General features: G+C 45.4%; 2 protein-coding genes across 6 annotated transcripts in view; one reads left to right on the forward strand and one right to left on the reverse strand.

Moving 5' to 3' along the window:
• Nucleotides 1–1,549, reverse strand: part of NT5C2 (5'-nucleotidase, cytosolic II) — a 148,675-nt gene extending 147,126 nt beyond the window's left edge. For 4 of the 5 annotated variants that reach the window (XM_086377537.1, XM_086377527.1, XM_086377552.1 and 1 more), the window contains exon 1: nucleotides 1,178–1,318. The gene's annotated coding sequence lies outside the window, so the exon portion shown is untranslated. Of the gene's footprint in view, nucleotides 1–1,177 lie in introns of all 5 variants that reach the window. The other variant, XM_086377544.1, reaches the window with a different exon arrangement.
• Nucleotides 1,045–13,227, forward strand: INA (internexin neuronal intermediate filament protein alpha). The gene is made up of 3 exons (XM_086377555.1): nucleotides 1,045–2,197; nucleotides 9,835–9,959; nucleotides 11,251–13,227. Exons 1-3 carry the CDS (start codon nucleotides 1,133–1,135, stop codon nucleotides 11,558–11,560), a joined length of 1,500 nt encoding a protein of 499 aa, XP_086233681.1. The 5' UTR covers nucleotides 1,045–1,132; the 3' UTR covers nucleotides 11,561–13,227.
• Nucleotides 13,228–16,155: the final 2,928 nt, after the last annotated feature.

The following is a 16,155-nucleotide window of genomic DNA, read 5'->3' on the forward strand; positions in this document are numbered from 1 at the left end:
TCACTTGCACTTTTCACTTTCATGCATTGAAGGAAATGGCAACCCACTCCAGTGTTCTTGCCTGGAGAATCCCAGGGACGGGGGAGCCTGGTGGGCTGCCATCTATGGGGTCGCACAGAGTCGGACACGACTGAAGCGACTTAGCAGCAGCAGCAGCAGCTTTTGTCCAAAGACAGATCTTCTAAACCAGATAAAAATATTCACAGACTGAAATCTCAAACGCCTACAGGGCCAGACAGGTAAAGTAGATGAATTAAGAAGGCGGACATTAATTAGTGGAGAGTGGTGGGGGACAGCGGTGAACAGGAACGCACACTTAACACATAAGTGGCAGGGGCACCTCAGCTCCGCCCATCATGGCCATCCCAGCTTTTCCCTCGGCTTCTCTCCATTCCCTGCAACTCAGGCTCTCGCGCCGCACCTCCCTCTCCTCTCTTCCCCGGGGCGTTGCAGGCTTTCGGTGCAGCCACCCAACCCGGGCGCCCCCGAGAGCCGCAGAGGAGAAGCTGATGCGGTGCTCTCTGACGGAGACCCACTTTTCCCCTGGGAACCCCGAGCGGGCTGAAGGACGGGACAAAGCCGCGCCCTGAGGGTCTACACTCTAACTGGAAAAACAGGGCCTCACGCCCGGGAGCTCCGGGGTGGGTGTGAGAGTACAGCACACCTCGCAGAAAACACTAATCTCCCAGTGGATTAAAGCGGGCGAGGGCAGGGTCAAGGGACGCGATAGAACCGCGCAGTTTGCAGATGGGAAACAACCCCCATCGCTCAGGAACCCCTCCACACAAGTCACTTCCAAACCAGACGATTCTCGGCGAGGGGCTCATCAGACAGGCGGTGGCTCCTACACAAATGGCTCTGTCCCCTCGCCCTCGGTCCGGGGCGCGCGCAGCTGCAGGAGTCACTGCGCTTCCCCGCCCCCGCTCCTGGAGGCCCCCCTCTCCCCTCTCCCCTCTCCGCCCGACCCGAGCAGGAGCTCCGCCCCCAACGCGCCGCCCCAGTCGTCCCCCCACCCCCCACGCCTTAAAACCCCGTGCACGCCGCCCCACCGCGCCCCGCCCGGCGCACCTCTCCTCTCCTCGCCAGCGCCAGCCGCAGCCGCAGCCGCTCTCCCGGCCCTGGTCTCGGCACCATGAGCTTCGGCTCGGAGCACTACCTGTGCGCCTCCTCCTCTTACCGCAAGGTGTTCGGGGACGGCTCGCGCCTGTCCTCGCGCCTCTCCGGGGCTGGCGGCTCGGGGAGCTTCCGCTCGCAGTCGCTGTCCCGCAGCAATGTGGCCTCCTCGGCCGCCTGCTCCTCGGCCTCGTCGCTCGGCCTGGGCCTGGCCTACCGCCGGTCCCCGGCGTCCGACGGGCTGGACCTGAGTCAGGCGGCGGCGCGCACCAATGAGTACAAGATCATCCGCACTAACGAGAAGGAGCAGCTGCAGGGTCTCAACGACCGCTTCGCCGTGTTCATCGAGAAGGTGCACCAGCTGGAGACGCAGAACCGAGCGCTCGAGGCCGAGCTGGCCGCGCTGCGGCAGCGCCACGCCGAGCCGTCGCGTGTCGGCGAGCTCTTCCAGCGCGAGCTGCGCGATCTGCGCGCGCAGCTGGAGGAGGCGAGTTCGGCGCGCGCGCAGGCCCTGCTGGAGCGCGACGGGCTGGCCGAGGAGGTGCAGCGGCTGCGGGCGCGCTGCGAGGAGGAGAGCCGGGGGCGCGAAGGGGCCGAGCGCGCCCTGAAGGCGCAGCAGCGCGACGTGGACGGCGCCACGCTTGCCCGCCTGGATCTGGAGAAGAAGGTAGAGTCACTGCTGGACGAGCTGGCCTTCGTGCGCCAGGTGCACGACGAGGAGGTGGCCGAGCTGCTGGCCACGCTGCAGGCGTCTTCGCAGGCCGCGGCCGAGGTGGACGTGGCTGTGGCTAAACCAGATCTGAGTTCGGCGCTGAGGGAGATCCGCGCCCAGTATGAGTCACTGGCCGCCAAGAACTTGCAGTCGGCCGAGGAGTGGTACAAGTCCAAGTTTGCCAACCTGAACGAGCAGGCGGCGCGCAGCACCGAGGCCATCCGGGCCAGCCGCGAGGAGATTCACGAGTACCGGCGCCAGCTGCAGGCACGCACCATCGAGATCGAGGGCCTGCGCGGGGCCAATGAGTCCCTGGAGAGGCAGATCCTGGAGCTGGAGGAGCGACACAGTGCCGAGGTGGCCAGCTACCAGGTAAAGGTTGGAGCGCTGCGTAGAGAAGGGAGCCCTCTGCTCTCCAGCGCGTATTTCTCGCACGGTTGGGGCCCTCGAAATCAAGGGGCGGATAAAGGAGGGGACGGAAAGCGCCCCGCCCAGAGGCACTGGCAAACAAAAGCCCTGGAGCCTCTCTCGCTAATTTTAGGGGCCTGGACGCCCTCTTTCCCTGCCCCTCACTTGCGTCCCTGTCTGAGCCCTTCTAACAAAGAAGCCCTCAAGCTTCAGCAGGTGGGCATAAACACGCTGGCGACCTGAAGAACAACCCCTCCCAAAGAGGGAGTGAGCGCAATAGGGGTAGGTCGCAGCCTCTCCGTGGTTGGCTGTGCTGTTTCCGCTGTCTGGCTTGTTTGATTGACTTTGAAATGCTTTCTGTGCGTCCTGGGAATATTTCTGCACTTGGGTGGGGGAAGAATGCGAGACTATACTGGCAAGAGTTCTATCCCGTTGTCTTGACTTTTGCCCTCAAAGGAGTAGAGACTGGCAGTCAAGGAGATGAGTGATTGGGCTAGTAATAACCGCCCTGCTCTGTTCTCCCCCAGCATACACTCAGTTCCCTCGGCCACTGACTAACGGTATTTCTTCCTAAAGAAAGCATTACAGACGTTAGGAAAGGAGGATGGTCGGGCGCTGTCCTCGGTGCTGATCTAGAGTTTTTCCCATCTCAGAATTTTCCTCCTGTCTCTTGTCCCAGTTATGACTCTCTAGACAATTAACTGCTTCGATTTTTTTTTTTTCTCAACACAAACACATCAGTCTCGGCTACCTGCAATCAAGGGTCACCTCGTGGACAGCATCAATTTTCACGTTCATGGATGGCTTAGCATTTAACAAAAACCACTTAGTCTGCCCCGCAGCAGTGAAGTCCCACTCGAAAATTCCCATTTCCTTAACATTTTTCCATCCTAAGTGCATGTGATAAATCACAGAGATGAGTGCATCTTTGTTATAGGTCACTTATTTTTTTCCCGTCTTTGCCTGTCCTCTAAGCTCCTGTGAAGGTATCGATTGGCTCTTTCCTCCTTTTCTCTCCAAACAAAGGCCACTGCACCTTCAGTTTTACTACATGGAACATTCTGGGCTTATGACCACAAAGGACACAGAGGCAGGTGAAAAGTGTGGAAAAGAATCTAAATAGTGTGGTTCAGTTTCAAGGTGCAATAAAAGTTCCATTGGATAGAATGCTAATAGTTCAGAAACTTGCAATAATTCATTCTACCAAGCTCAAAGTTTCCATTTGATAAAATTAATTATGTTTAGGAACATTAAGAAAATCAATCAAGAAAGCAGTGAATCCTCAATGTGCTATTTTTGTCTGGAGCCAGAGAATTATTATGGGTGTGCAGTATTTGCTGTTCATTATAAATAGCTCCCTTTGATAAATGAAGAAAGCTTGCTTGGGCTATTTATTTTGGTATTTATAATTACAGTAATATTCAAATAAATACTTTTATTCCACTTCAAAATGTTTAACTTGAACTTTTCACTATGTGGCCTAGCTCTCAATGGCCTGAACTAATTACATTTAGTTAATTGAGACTTCGTATTTTCTTCTAGAAGCTTCAAAGGATGGGCTACGTGGTCTTCTGCTGGGCTAGCCCAGTATTTCTCTAAAAAGGATAACTTACCCATAATCACCATCTGAATTGGGCTTTGCCATGTCCTCTGGTTGCTTGGTGTAGCCCCTATATTCTAAGAAATAGTGACAGTATTGTCTGGTTTGTTTTGTTTGCTTTAAAAGGCTTTCAATGTTAGACAATAGTAGGGTCATCCAGACTAGCCTGCAGAAAACAAAAAACAACAGAAACTGCGGCATCTGCAGCTCTGCAGTGCTGCCCCCATCAGCCGTAGCCTCAGTGGACCTGCTGTGAATGGAAGAGGAGCTCAGACAACAGATATATATATCTATATAAAAGCTGAGGAGGGGTGCACATCTTCACCTGCGGGTCCTGAAGCCACAAGGGTGTCATCAGGCTGTTCTGACAATCTTAGCAGCGCTGATTGAGATGAAAAGCCTCCTTCCCCACAGTGAGATTCAGCCATTGTTTTCTTGCCCTCTAACCCCTCCCCCTCCCCTTTCACTGCAGTGATGGGAGGCTGTTCTCTTTCTTCTGCTTCAGAGATTAGTGGTAGGCCCATTTTCCTTTGCAGGTTTGCCACCCTCTTAAAGGCAGAGGAAGGCCCCATTAAAGTCACGTTTTCCCTGCCCCAGAGAGCTGACAGCCTATTTGAGGAAAGAAAGCTTATCACACTTTTGAAAGGGTGAAGAATGATTCAAGGTGACATATTAATAGTGAGTATACCGTGGTGTATACAAGGGTTGAATCAGGCGACACGAAAAATTAAGAGGTGCTAGGACTATTGTCCTCAGAAGCCAAACAGAGCCATCCTCTTTAACTAAAGGCTTTCCATTTCTGACACAGGGTGATTCTGGTTCCTGCTTCACCACCATTAGAGTCCCTGTTCTGCCAAAGATGCCTAAGGACATTTTTGGACGGTACTGGGGGCCCTGGCCCTGTATGATGGTCAATCTTGGAAAGCTGAAGCTTTCCTTGAAAGACCTTGCGGAACAATCAGGATCACACCATCAGTTAATGCTCTCCAGGGAGATGAGCCAAGTCTGCCCTCTTCTCTCCAGTATGAGATTGAAATGTAGCCTAATTAAACAGCAGGAAGGGGCTGGCCCCTTGGAGATTGGGGGTGGCAGTGGCTGCATATAAATCTATAACCTGATAGATCCATTTCTGAAATTAGAATTCAAGAAAAAGGTCTTCATTTGGTCCCCTTCTCTCTCTTTTTTTTCAACTCTTCCATATGTTTTTTGCTTTCTTTTGTTCTGTTTTTGTCCCCTCTACCTCAGTATATTAGGGCTTCCCTGGTGGCTCAGTGGTAAAGAATCTGCCTGCCAATGCAGGAGATGCAGGTTTGATCCCTGGGGATCAGGAAGATTCCCCTGGAGGAGGAAATGGTAACCCTGTCTAGTATTCTTGCCTGGGAAATCCCATGGACAAAGGAGCCTGGTGGGCTAAAGTCCATGGGATCACAAAGAGACATGACTTAGCAACTAAACACCAAACATACCACCTCACTGTATTATTGCCACCTGGCCCACCCTGATAGAGCCCTTACAGAAAAACTAGTGGTTCCTAAACCCATTGACCCGCCAAGGTTACTTGGGAGCTTAACAGAAAGAGTCTCAGGCTTACTCCCAAAGATATGGATTCAGTAGTTTGCAGGTGGGGCCCAAGAATATGCAGTTTCAATAAAAGCACTGCAGCCTATCAATTCCTCAGACTGATTTGGGGGTGCACTGACTTAAACCACCTTTCCCAGTGTAAACCAGCCTATAGAAATACTTATAGTGCAACATTTTTAAAGTATTGTAGAAAAAATCATGGGAAGAAACAAAGATAGGAGTGAGAAAAGGCAGCAGAGTGACCTGTGAGTGTACCACATACAGAAATCCTCTCTCTCCACCTTCGTTATCAGACAGAGCAGTAATTCTGAACAGCCTCCTTCAATCAGATGGGGCCGCACTCACTACTGTTCCCCTGGGTGAGGGCCCCTAAAAGTGATGAACCCACAGCTCTGTCTGTTGACCTGTGCGCCACTGCAGATGTTCTGGTGGCCTGTTCTCTCTCTTACTCCCAGTCCACATCCTTCGAGCCCCGAGGAGGATGCTCAGTACTCTGGTTAGCCATTCCAGGAGAGACCCTTGGAATGGGAGTGCCTCTCTCCTGTTCCCTCAGTCTAAGTCAGCAGCTGCTGCGTGGTTGGGGGAGGGGGCAGACTGCAGCGCTTTGCTCAGATTTCCAGCTGGAGGCCATCTTTGGCAGGGCTTTTGAAGGGCAATGCAAGACTGCCTAGGGTGGGGAAGAAAGCGCAGACAAAGAGCCTAGATGTTGAAGAGCAGGGGTCAGCAGTCAGCATAGTTTCTTCTAAAAAGAGCAAAGTCATGCTTTATGTCTACACTGATCCATAAAATAGACCTGTGAAATGTGTAGCAGAAAAGTTTAAGAAAATCTCATCTATCTAGAACTCAGGTCCCCAGCAACCTCTCATTCAGAAAACAGCTGTGAAACAAAAATAATTTTTTTAAAAGAAACTAATTAACCTGCTGATGTGACACATCTGTCTCTAAATCACATATTCGGAAGTTGGCCCCTCTGTTGCCCCCCAGCTTATTTGTTACTTTACTTTGTGGTTCTAAAGCACTTTGCTATTTGGATTTCAAGCCTGCGGCAAGATAGAGAAGAGGAACCACCGGAGTCAGGCATTGTCAGGAGTGAGTAGCAGATTAGTTCAACTTTCAGGACAAAGAAAACCACTAGTAGCAAACACTAGTTCAAATACTGCTCTCAGGGGCCATTTAGGGAAAATACACAGCCTTATATATACCTTAGTTGACCTAAAAGATAAAACACATCACAGAATTCTAGAGAAATAATTGATCATTATCTTAATCCTTAGTTGCTGAGAAAGGTTGCATTTTGTTTAGTATCCTAGGAAAGAGCAGTACAAAGCACTTTAGAAAAGTTTTTATTTAGATTGGTTATTAAAAACTGTTATGGAAACCTGGGTGTCCAGAGCTGAAAAGCCTGTGGCTGTTTTGAAGAATGAAGTATTATATTAAATTCTGGAATTTAAGGTTTTAACTTTGTACCTTCCTATCTGGAGAAAGAAAATAATATCCTTTAAATGAAAAAAAAAAAAAATCCAACTGTTATGGAGATGTACATCTTCGTGAAAAACAAAAAATAATCCAGTGCTTTATGGGATTTGCCTCCAACTCTCCAATGTTAAAGTTTTATTATACGTTGCTTTCTTTAGTTATCTAAGCCAGGGGTTGCCTATTTCTGGGATCTAATCCCTGATGATCCAAGGTGGAGCCGATGTAATAATAGAAATAAAGTGCACAACAAATGCAGTGTGATTGAATCATTCCAAAACCATTCCCTCCCCTCAATCCGTGGAAAAATTGTTTTCCACGAAACCAGTCCCCAGTGCCACAAAGGATTGGGACTGCTGATCTAAGGGGTTGTAGGGAGGGCTCGTGATCAATTTGTCCATATCATTAAAAGGGTAGAGTCACATGGTATGATATTAACAATAATAAAAATTACTAACATTTAGTAAGCAGTTCCTAGGTACCAAATGTTGTTCTAATGACTATTATCTAATTGACCAGATAATGAACTCATCACATCATAATGTGAGGTGCATTAAATTGAAATCCTCACTTGAGGATCTCAGAATACCTCAGAAAAGAAGAAACATTATAATTTCCCATATACAGAAATGGAAGTTTCAAAGAAAGTAGAGTATAGAAAACTGAGGTATGTTAGATGTTGGTGTCAGGGCAAGAAATGCAATCCAAAGATCTTGATGCAATCCTCTTTTTTTCCTCCTGTAACATTTCTCCTGCCCCTCTGCATAATGAGAATACTTGCTCCCCTTTCTCCTTTTCCTTTACCTTAGACTCTTTTCCCCTTACCACAGTATATTGATTCTCTTACTCCTAGGGCGTCACTAGATTTGCTTGTAGCTCAGATGGTAGAGTCTGCCTGCAATGCAGGACAACTGGGTTCAATCCCTGGGACAGGAAGATCCCCTGGAGAAGGAAATGGCAACCCACTCCAATATTCTTGTCTGGAAAATCCCATGAATGGAGGAGACTTGTGGGCTACGGTCCATGGGGTTGCAAAGAGTCGGACACAACTGAGCAACTAACACTATTTAACCTCAAATATAGCAACTATCAAGTAAAATTTCTTGACAAAAATCCCTTTAAACTCTTATGATCTCTTAACACACTTTGGAATATTTCCACCATTGTTCAGTGTATTATATATTTTCCTCACTGCTTATCATTCCTTGCTCTGAACCCATCATTCCTTGCTCTGAACCCATCAGTTAATTGGGTTTTTTCTTTGCAGTATTCCTGTCAATATTTATAGAACAGGTAGGTGGTATGAATTTTAATTCTTTCTGCAGATTCTTTTGATTTGGAAGTTTGCACCCCCTGATCTATCAGCCCTGGCTTTCACCAGCATTTTATCATCCCTACAAGGGAAGTTCAAAGGGTTCCTCAGCACTTTCTTGGGGTTTCTGATATATTTATCTGCATGACTGTTTCATAAAAATAACTCTCAGCCACTGTACTCACCATGTTGAGAATTGCAACTGAATTATATGAGTTATTTGCTCAGAATAAGAAAAGAAATTCATTCAACAATCATTCATTGAGCATCTCCAGTGTTCATTGTGCTAGGCTATGGGCTTCCAGGGGTGAACTAGACAGATGGCTTCCATGTAAATTACATCCCAGTACAATAGTTTTCTAACAGTGGATTTACCCTCCCAGGGCCATTTAGCAATGTCTGGAGACATTGCTGGTTATCACAGCTGGGAGAGAAGGTGCTGCTGGCATCTAGTCGATAGAGGTCAGGAATGCTGCTAAAAATCCTACATTCACAGCGACAGCTCCCCTCAACAAAGAATTATCCATATAATAAGAGCTAAAAAGCAGAGTGGCCACTTTCAGGTAGGGGCTTTTTTCTGAAGATACTTTTTTTACAGTTTTCACAAATTTCCTTCATGGGCTAGCAGTTTCCCCGGCTTAAGGTAAAAGTACATGCTAGATCAGTGTGGAGAGGGTACTTAAATTGGATGCTGAAGACCTGAGTAAAGGACATTTGAACTGAATCTTATATAACATGAAGTCAGCCATGTGAAGACCCACCACAGAGCATTCCAAACAGAGGAAAGAGCTAGTCTAATGGGCCTGCTATAGCAGTGAACTTGGTAAGTTTAAGGAGCAAAAGAGAAGGCCACGGTAACTAAAACATACTGAGCAAGGTGAAAAGTATAGGCTGTGCTGAGAAGTTTGCACTTAATTCCAAAGCTGTTGGAGGGTGTTAAGTAGATGAGGAATAGGATCTGCTGTGTTTTTAAAAGATCCTCTCGTTTCTCAAGAATCACAGATTTAAACCTTTTTTTCTTCTGTGCCTGGTTTTGTACCTGGAGGAACTTAAAGCACAAGTATTATATGAACTTAAGTTTCTTTTTTTAAAAAATTATAATTTCAATCTGCCATTTGGATTAAAAAAAAAAAATTCCTTGAAGTGTCTATGCTTCCTATCTGTCATGTAAAGTTCGGTCAGTGAAGTGATTGACTAGCAGACTTCATGAAACCATCACAATGAATGGAGGCAGAGACTTGCCATCCTCTCTGGGCTCTCCACAGTTGGCATTTTCTGAATCTAAGCTCCTGACCTGAGCCTTTGGTTTCGAAAAGGACATTCAACAACTGAGTGATTCAGCAGTAATACAATAGCAAGGGAGGGACAGTAAGTGAGTAAAACATAAATATCTTCCCGGTGTTTAGTTGAGAACCCTGTGACCCCTGATAGAAATGTATCCAGATCTCCTGGGAACTTTATGGAAAAATTAAGATGTTGGGACCCCATCCTGGAACAGTTGGATCAGAATCTGGGCTGAGGGACAGGTATGGATTTTTAATGTGTAGGCAGAGTTGAGAATCCTTGCTTTCTCAATCTCAATGAATGTCGGCCAGTTTGGCCTACATATATTGGATTTGTGTTGCTGCTTTTCAGGATAACATTGGGCAGCTGGAGAATGATCTGAGGAACACCAAGAGTGAGATGGCGCGCCACCTTCGGGAATACCAGGACTTGCTCAATGTCAAAATGGCTCTTGACATTGAGATAGCAGCTTACAGGTACATCACAGGGCATGCTCACCTAGGCAGATCCTATCACCTGGGGCATCGCTACCCACATAAGTGGTTTTAGGCTCCAGTTTATGGGTGAAGCAGGGGATGAGGAAAGGCATCACTGCCTCCTTTCAGGTAAGCTGACCCTTACGTCCCTCAACTTGGTTAGGTCCCAGCTCCACCCCACTAGTGCCTGGAGCAGTCTACCTGCCTCTGCAGAGATTTAAGGCAATAATGTGAGTGCACAGAGGTTGAAGTAAAACCCACCAGACTCTAACTTTAAAAACAGGGTTCATACAACATAGAAAGTCCTCACAGATGAAGTATGCCCCTGGATACCTGTGTAAGTAAACATTTACCTTAAAAAAAAATGACAGCAGCTACTACTTTTTGGATGACTACTGTGTGCTAGGCACTATATTAGATTCTGCATATAAATTATCTAGGTATCAGGTTATATCATCATTTTGCAGATGAGGAAACTTGAACGATAGACTGTGTAACTTGCTGAAAATCACAGTATTGGTAAATGAAAGAGTTCAGATTCAACCTCAGATCTGTCTGAGAATTTTTTCTTTTATTCTGACACTTTGTATACTACTTTAAAGCTCCCAGAGGATTTGATAGTGTTTTGGGTTTCTGTTTTTTTTTTTTTTTTTAAATGATAAAAGTTACCAGAATTATGAGAGGAAAAGAAAGATACTGGAGCCATTCTATTATGATGCTGTTTAGGCCAGGCTGGGAAAAAGCTTGGTATCTGAAACAGGTTACTTCCTTGGTTTCTGTTATTGCTGATTCCATTTCCTTTGTACCCTGACATGCTGAAAAAATACAGATCTCAAGTTCAGGCTGAATTAGGCAGTTTCTTTGTGGACTTCTTACCTTCTTATCCCTGTTGCACTTAAGGTATTAATTAGTAAATTACTTCTCCGTAGATCTTTGTAGACTCTTAAGTGCCAAAACTGGGTGTGATGAAACCAAGGGGGAGTTGAAGGTTTTTTTTTTTTTTAATGTATTTGCAAATAAGATAGGTTTCCCCTTGACAGTGCTTTAAACATAGCTGGTGCTAAAGGCGTGTGTGTGTGTGTGCGTGCGCTGGATGAAAAGGTGTGTGTGTATGCTGGATAAAGTCCAAGTCTTTGGCCTTGAAATTCAATATTTATTGGTCTCAATGTCATGAAGAAACTGTGAAATCTGGAATCTGAAGTCTTTCTGAAATGAATAGGGGATGGATGGTTAAATTCTTTCAGAAGTTGCAAGTTGACTTCCTAAGAGTTTTTCTCTGTTGGATTTACAGGAAGCTGCTGGAAGGCGAAGAGACACGTTTCAGCACCAGTGGATTAAGCATTTCGGGGCTGAATCCACTTCCCAACCCAAGCTATCTGCTCCCACCTAGAATCCTCAGTTCTGCCACCTCCAAAGGGTCAGCCACTGGGCTGTCTCTTAAGAAAGAGGAGGAGGAAGAGGAGGCTTCTAAGATAGCCTCAAAGAAAACCTCCCAGATAGGGGAAAGTTTTGAAGAAATATTGGAGGAGACAGTGATATCTACTAAGAAAACCGAGAAATCAAATATAGAAGAAACCACCATTTCAAGCCAAAAAATATAATTCTCTTGCTTAAAAAAAGTTAATGCTTAGGAGGGGATAATATACACTTGACTTGTCAAACAGCCTATTCCTGATCCAAAACACCTGTCGCCACTCCACATTGTCTTCAAGGCTTCAGTCTCATATTTAGCATCGAATACTTACTTTCTCTAATAAGAAGTCCACACCTTAGATTGGAGCAAACCACAGTCCTAGAGCAATCACAGAGGAGTTATCTAAGAATGCAGCTTTCTCACCTAAAGCTCAGGCTTCACAGCTATAGATGATTCAGGTACAGAGGAAGTACAAACGAAGGTGCTAAATCTGTGATCATCACCATCTTGCTGTGAACTGAAATTAAAACCTATATTCACTCACCATACCCAGCCGTTACCCAGCTATGTAATCTCACTCTAGATACCTAAAACATAAAATCACTGCCAGAGATAAACCCACAGTCCACACCCGACACCACTCGATAGAATTGTTTCACAAATGATAGGTGTTTGTTTAATGGGTATTTTCCCTCTCACCCCGCTGCAATTCCATATATCCTTTCTTCCATTCAGGAAAAAAAAAAAAAAAGGATAGTGTAGTATTTGTCCTTTTAAAACACATTTAGGTTCTTCTCAAAAGAACTTAACCCCTTTAGCTCTCTCTGCTCAGTAAGTAGAATTAGATGCATGTTGACCATTTCTATGATTCATGTAATGACTTCTCCCTGTCCATTTCATGTCCTTTTAATTATATATACTTTAAAAAAAAAGGCAGTGATAAGTTTTGTGGGTTACCCCTTAGCTTATTCAAATCCATTTAATTAGGAAAAAGGAATAGTTTATTAAGAATGTAGCTTTTCACCTTAACTTTAGAAGCACACTCATAGTTAATCCCAAACTGTGATTAAGCTGACCTTAGATTTAGAAGTGTAAGCTAGAAGAGGTGAGTATTTGTATGAAGGGGTAAAGACAAGGTCTCATTTATCCGTGGCAGTTCATTTGTGGTGATAGAGAATTAGCTGTTCATGCCTTTAACCTTAAAATCCTCGTATTTCCCTCCCCACTGGTCTAGGTCCTAAAAAGGCCTTGTCTTCACACTTATGCCTTTTAAGAATGCTAAATGTAGATTATCTTATCACCAGGACACAATGCTCCTGCCCAAAAGTAAAGAGTCCCTTCTGGTCAATCAACACCACAGCAAATAAATATAAAAAAGAAATCTTGATCTTCTAACAGTCTTGCCCAACAGATTTCCTGTTGCTGCATAGTTGGTGGGGTCTTGCTCCCCTGCTGGAGAGGAAGAGACTCTCAGACCAGAGAAGGGGCACAGATGTCCTGCTCGCACGCTAGGAAATAGGTTCTGGGAAGTCCAGTTTTCATTTGCCCAGCTGTGTAGCACCTGCATTGCCCAGTCTTCCACATGTGCCAAGTTTGATGCAGAATTAATTATCTGTCAGAGTCACTTCCACAGATCTGAAGAGTTGCCATATCTGTGTCACACATCTCCATTTCCGTGGTGAAAAGGACATGATGCTTTTACTCAACTTTCTGATCCTAGCACGTGCTTCAGCCGTTCAAGGAACTTGAAAGAATACGTTTCTCTTCTTCCTTTCCCTCACTCCATTCCTGTCTTTACTCCTTACTGTAAAACGTTAGTAAAATAAGAATTAAAAGTCACACGAATCCCATCAACATAACTTGTGTTTTGTGGTTTCTGCTGCTTTAACTGAGAGAAGAACTGTTTTGGTTCAGTGAACAGTTGCACCCCCTGATAATTCAGAAATCATATGTTCTCTGTTCTGTGCATCCTTGTTTAGTGTTTCATTTTTTTTTTTTTTCCCCTGTCAAAGCCTCAGGGTTATAGTCTGCACACTGTCTGGTCTGAAACATAATGCACTAAGTGGGCAGTTCATGGCAGGAAATGGGGAAATCAAATCAATCAAATGATGAAAGACAATGTATTCCATGCCTGGATAATGATTTAACTAGCTTAGCTTGCTGAAGATTTCTGAGAATGAACTGGCAGAAGGCACATGATTAAAAAGTTCTTCAAAACAGTAAGAATCTTTTCCTTCTTTGAAAATGAGGTTCTGCTTCTGCAGAACCCACATGCCTAGGTAGAACATGGGCAGCAGTAATAGCATCTTCCTCTAGTGTAGTGATTCTTAACCTTTTTTGGGGATTAAAAAGGCTTCTCCCCCTTGGAGAAAGCTATGGGTCCTTTCCCCCAAGAAAATACATGCATAAAACTATACAGGTCGAGGGACCTGTGACTCCTTAGAACTATCTACTCCTGGTATACAGAAGGCTATGGATGCCAAGTTGAGATCTCCTAATGCCAGGCCAGGTTCCAGGATGGAGACTGCCAATGAGGGGTATTTGGATGCAACTCACAGCTGATGGTTGAAGCTGGAGCTTGCAGAATCCTGAACAATATTGTCATTCTCAGTCCGTCTGTCTAAAGGCACTTCCAGGCTACTTGAAGATACATTAGTGGTACTGCTAGTGAAAGATGTTAGTTGCACACTAACAATGAGAGTTTTGTAATAAAACATCTTTTAGGAACTTCCATGGTGATCCAGTGGTTAACACTCCTCACTTCAAACCCAAAGGATGCAGGTACAGTCCCTGGTCAGGGAACTATAATCCCATATACTGAGTGGCACGACCAGAAAGTAAAACACACACACACACATCTTTTAGGGCCCAATGAAGAACAGTAGACTCATCAGAACATGGGCTTGCAATGCAGACATTTGTTGCCACTTCTAAGAATAGTATGTGGTTACTAGATCCTTCTCTATGCAAGGCCAGAGTCCTTTCCTTAATTTATAGACTTTCTGGCTCTTACTAGTCTGTATCTCCTATTTTCAGTGAGTCACCACTAGTTGCCATGAGCTCGTTTATAAAAGAAACACACTAAACGCATATTATGAAGTTGACAAATTATTAAACCAGAACAATTATAGTAACGGGGAAACATGGCATTCAGCATCTCCAGGCAGGGAGGAGAAGGAAAGGGGAGCAGCAGTATCGACTGTCAGGACAGGACCACAGAGTGAATCTGTGAGACTGTGGGGAAGCCTGTCCATGAAGCATACTAGTGATAGACTTTCAGCCACTAGGCAATGAGATCCTCCACATCCTGAAATGCATTAGTAACAGCTCTTGTTTATTCAGTACCTACTTACTATATGCCAGTCACTGTACTAGGCAGTAAACGTAGAATGATCTCAGCTAAGCCTCACAACCCTCGCTAGGTATAGTATTTGTATACCCATTCGACAAATGAAGGAACAGAGTCTCGGAATGACAAAGTTAAACCCTGTCTGATGCCCCATTGTGAGTAACAGAGCTGGTCTGCTGACTCTTCGGTGCCTGCTTTTCTTTCTATGTTGCCTTTCTACGTAAAAGAAAGCCCCCCTGCCCCACCACTTGAGGGAATAAGCATCTTTCTTTTTGTGTGTGTGTGTGTTTCCTACGGTACTTTAATAAAACTTTGTATTTTGAAATTATAAAACCTGGACGGCAACAGACGCCACGAGCCCTCCACCCAGCCTCCCTACACACTCACAGCAGAAACACGGGAGATACAGATATTTCAGTTACCCCTAAAAATACAAAATGCTGGTACAAACCGTTGGGTTCTTTACGGGCTCATTCCCCCAAAGCATGATGCTGAGTGACCTTTGCTGATTCAGAAAGTGCTGTTTGCCCTTCTTTTATTTGCAGTGCCCTGGTTAAAACAATTCCAAACAACTTTAGGAAGCACAGGACGCAGGGCTGCCGTGGGTCCTGGCCCTGCAGAGGCGCTGGTGCTGGCGGGAAGCAGACGCAGCATCTTTCTTTTCATCTTCTTTTTCACTCCTTCCTCCCAGGGTTTAACTTAAGGTTTCTCTGCTCCAGAAACCCTTGGCAACATCAAGTCCCAAAGGCAAACTGGTACACATTGCAGATTTCCTGAGCCTACTGCCTTCCTGCACTGCAGTGAGGTGGTGGCAGCCCAAACCTGGGCCCGGGCCCATCCAACCATGAGCCTCTGCATGCTCCCGCTAAACATTATAGAGGAGTGGATGCTACTAACCTATTTTTTAAAAAGGAGCTTTAAAAATATTTTTGTAAAGGAATGCTATAGTTCGGTATCAAAGAGCTGGAATTAAAGGAATGTTACAGAGGGGCCCTTTCCTCAAGAGGTAGTAAATCCAAGATATTTGTAATTCATTTTACTGGACTGGCTAAAGAGGGGGACAAAATTTGAACAATAGTCTGGAAACTAGAGTCCAAATTTTATCTCCAGAAATAATGCAAGTTATGCAGTCGTGGGGATAACCTTTAAGAACTTACCTGTGAACATAAGCAGGGAGACCAGATCACCACTCATGGATCTAAAGGCAAACATGAGATAGTTTTTTAAATGTATTTAAAATCCATTAGAACAGAAAGCACATTGGCAGTTGCTAGGTCTGGAAAAGAGGGGCATAGAAGTGGGGCTCTATTGTGGAAGGATGGAAACGTTTTGGAACTAGATATGGATGGTGACTGCACAATGCTGCAAATGCACTAAATGCCACTGAACTAATCACTTTAAAATGACTCATTTTATGTCATCTAAATTCACCT

The sequence above is a fragment of the Bos grunniens genome, chromosome 26, assembly GCF_055505025.1.
Source record: "Bos grunniens cultivar Pamir isolate PY7600 chromosome 26, Bosgru_T2T1.0, whole genome shotgun sequence".
NCBI lineage: Eukaryota > Metazoa > Chordata > Mammalia > Artiodactyla > Bovidae > Bos > Bos grunniens.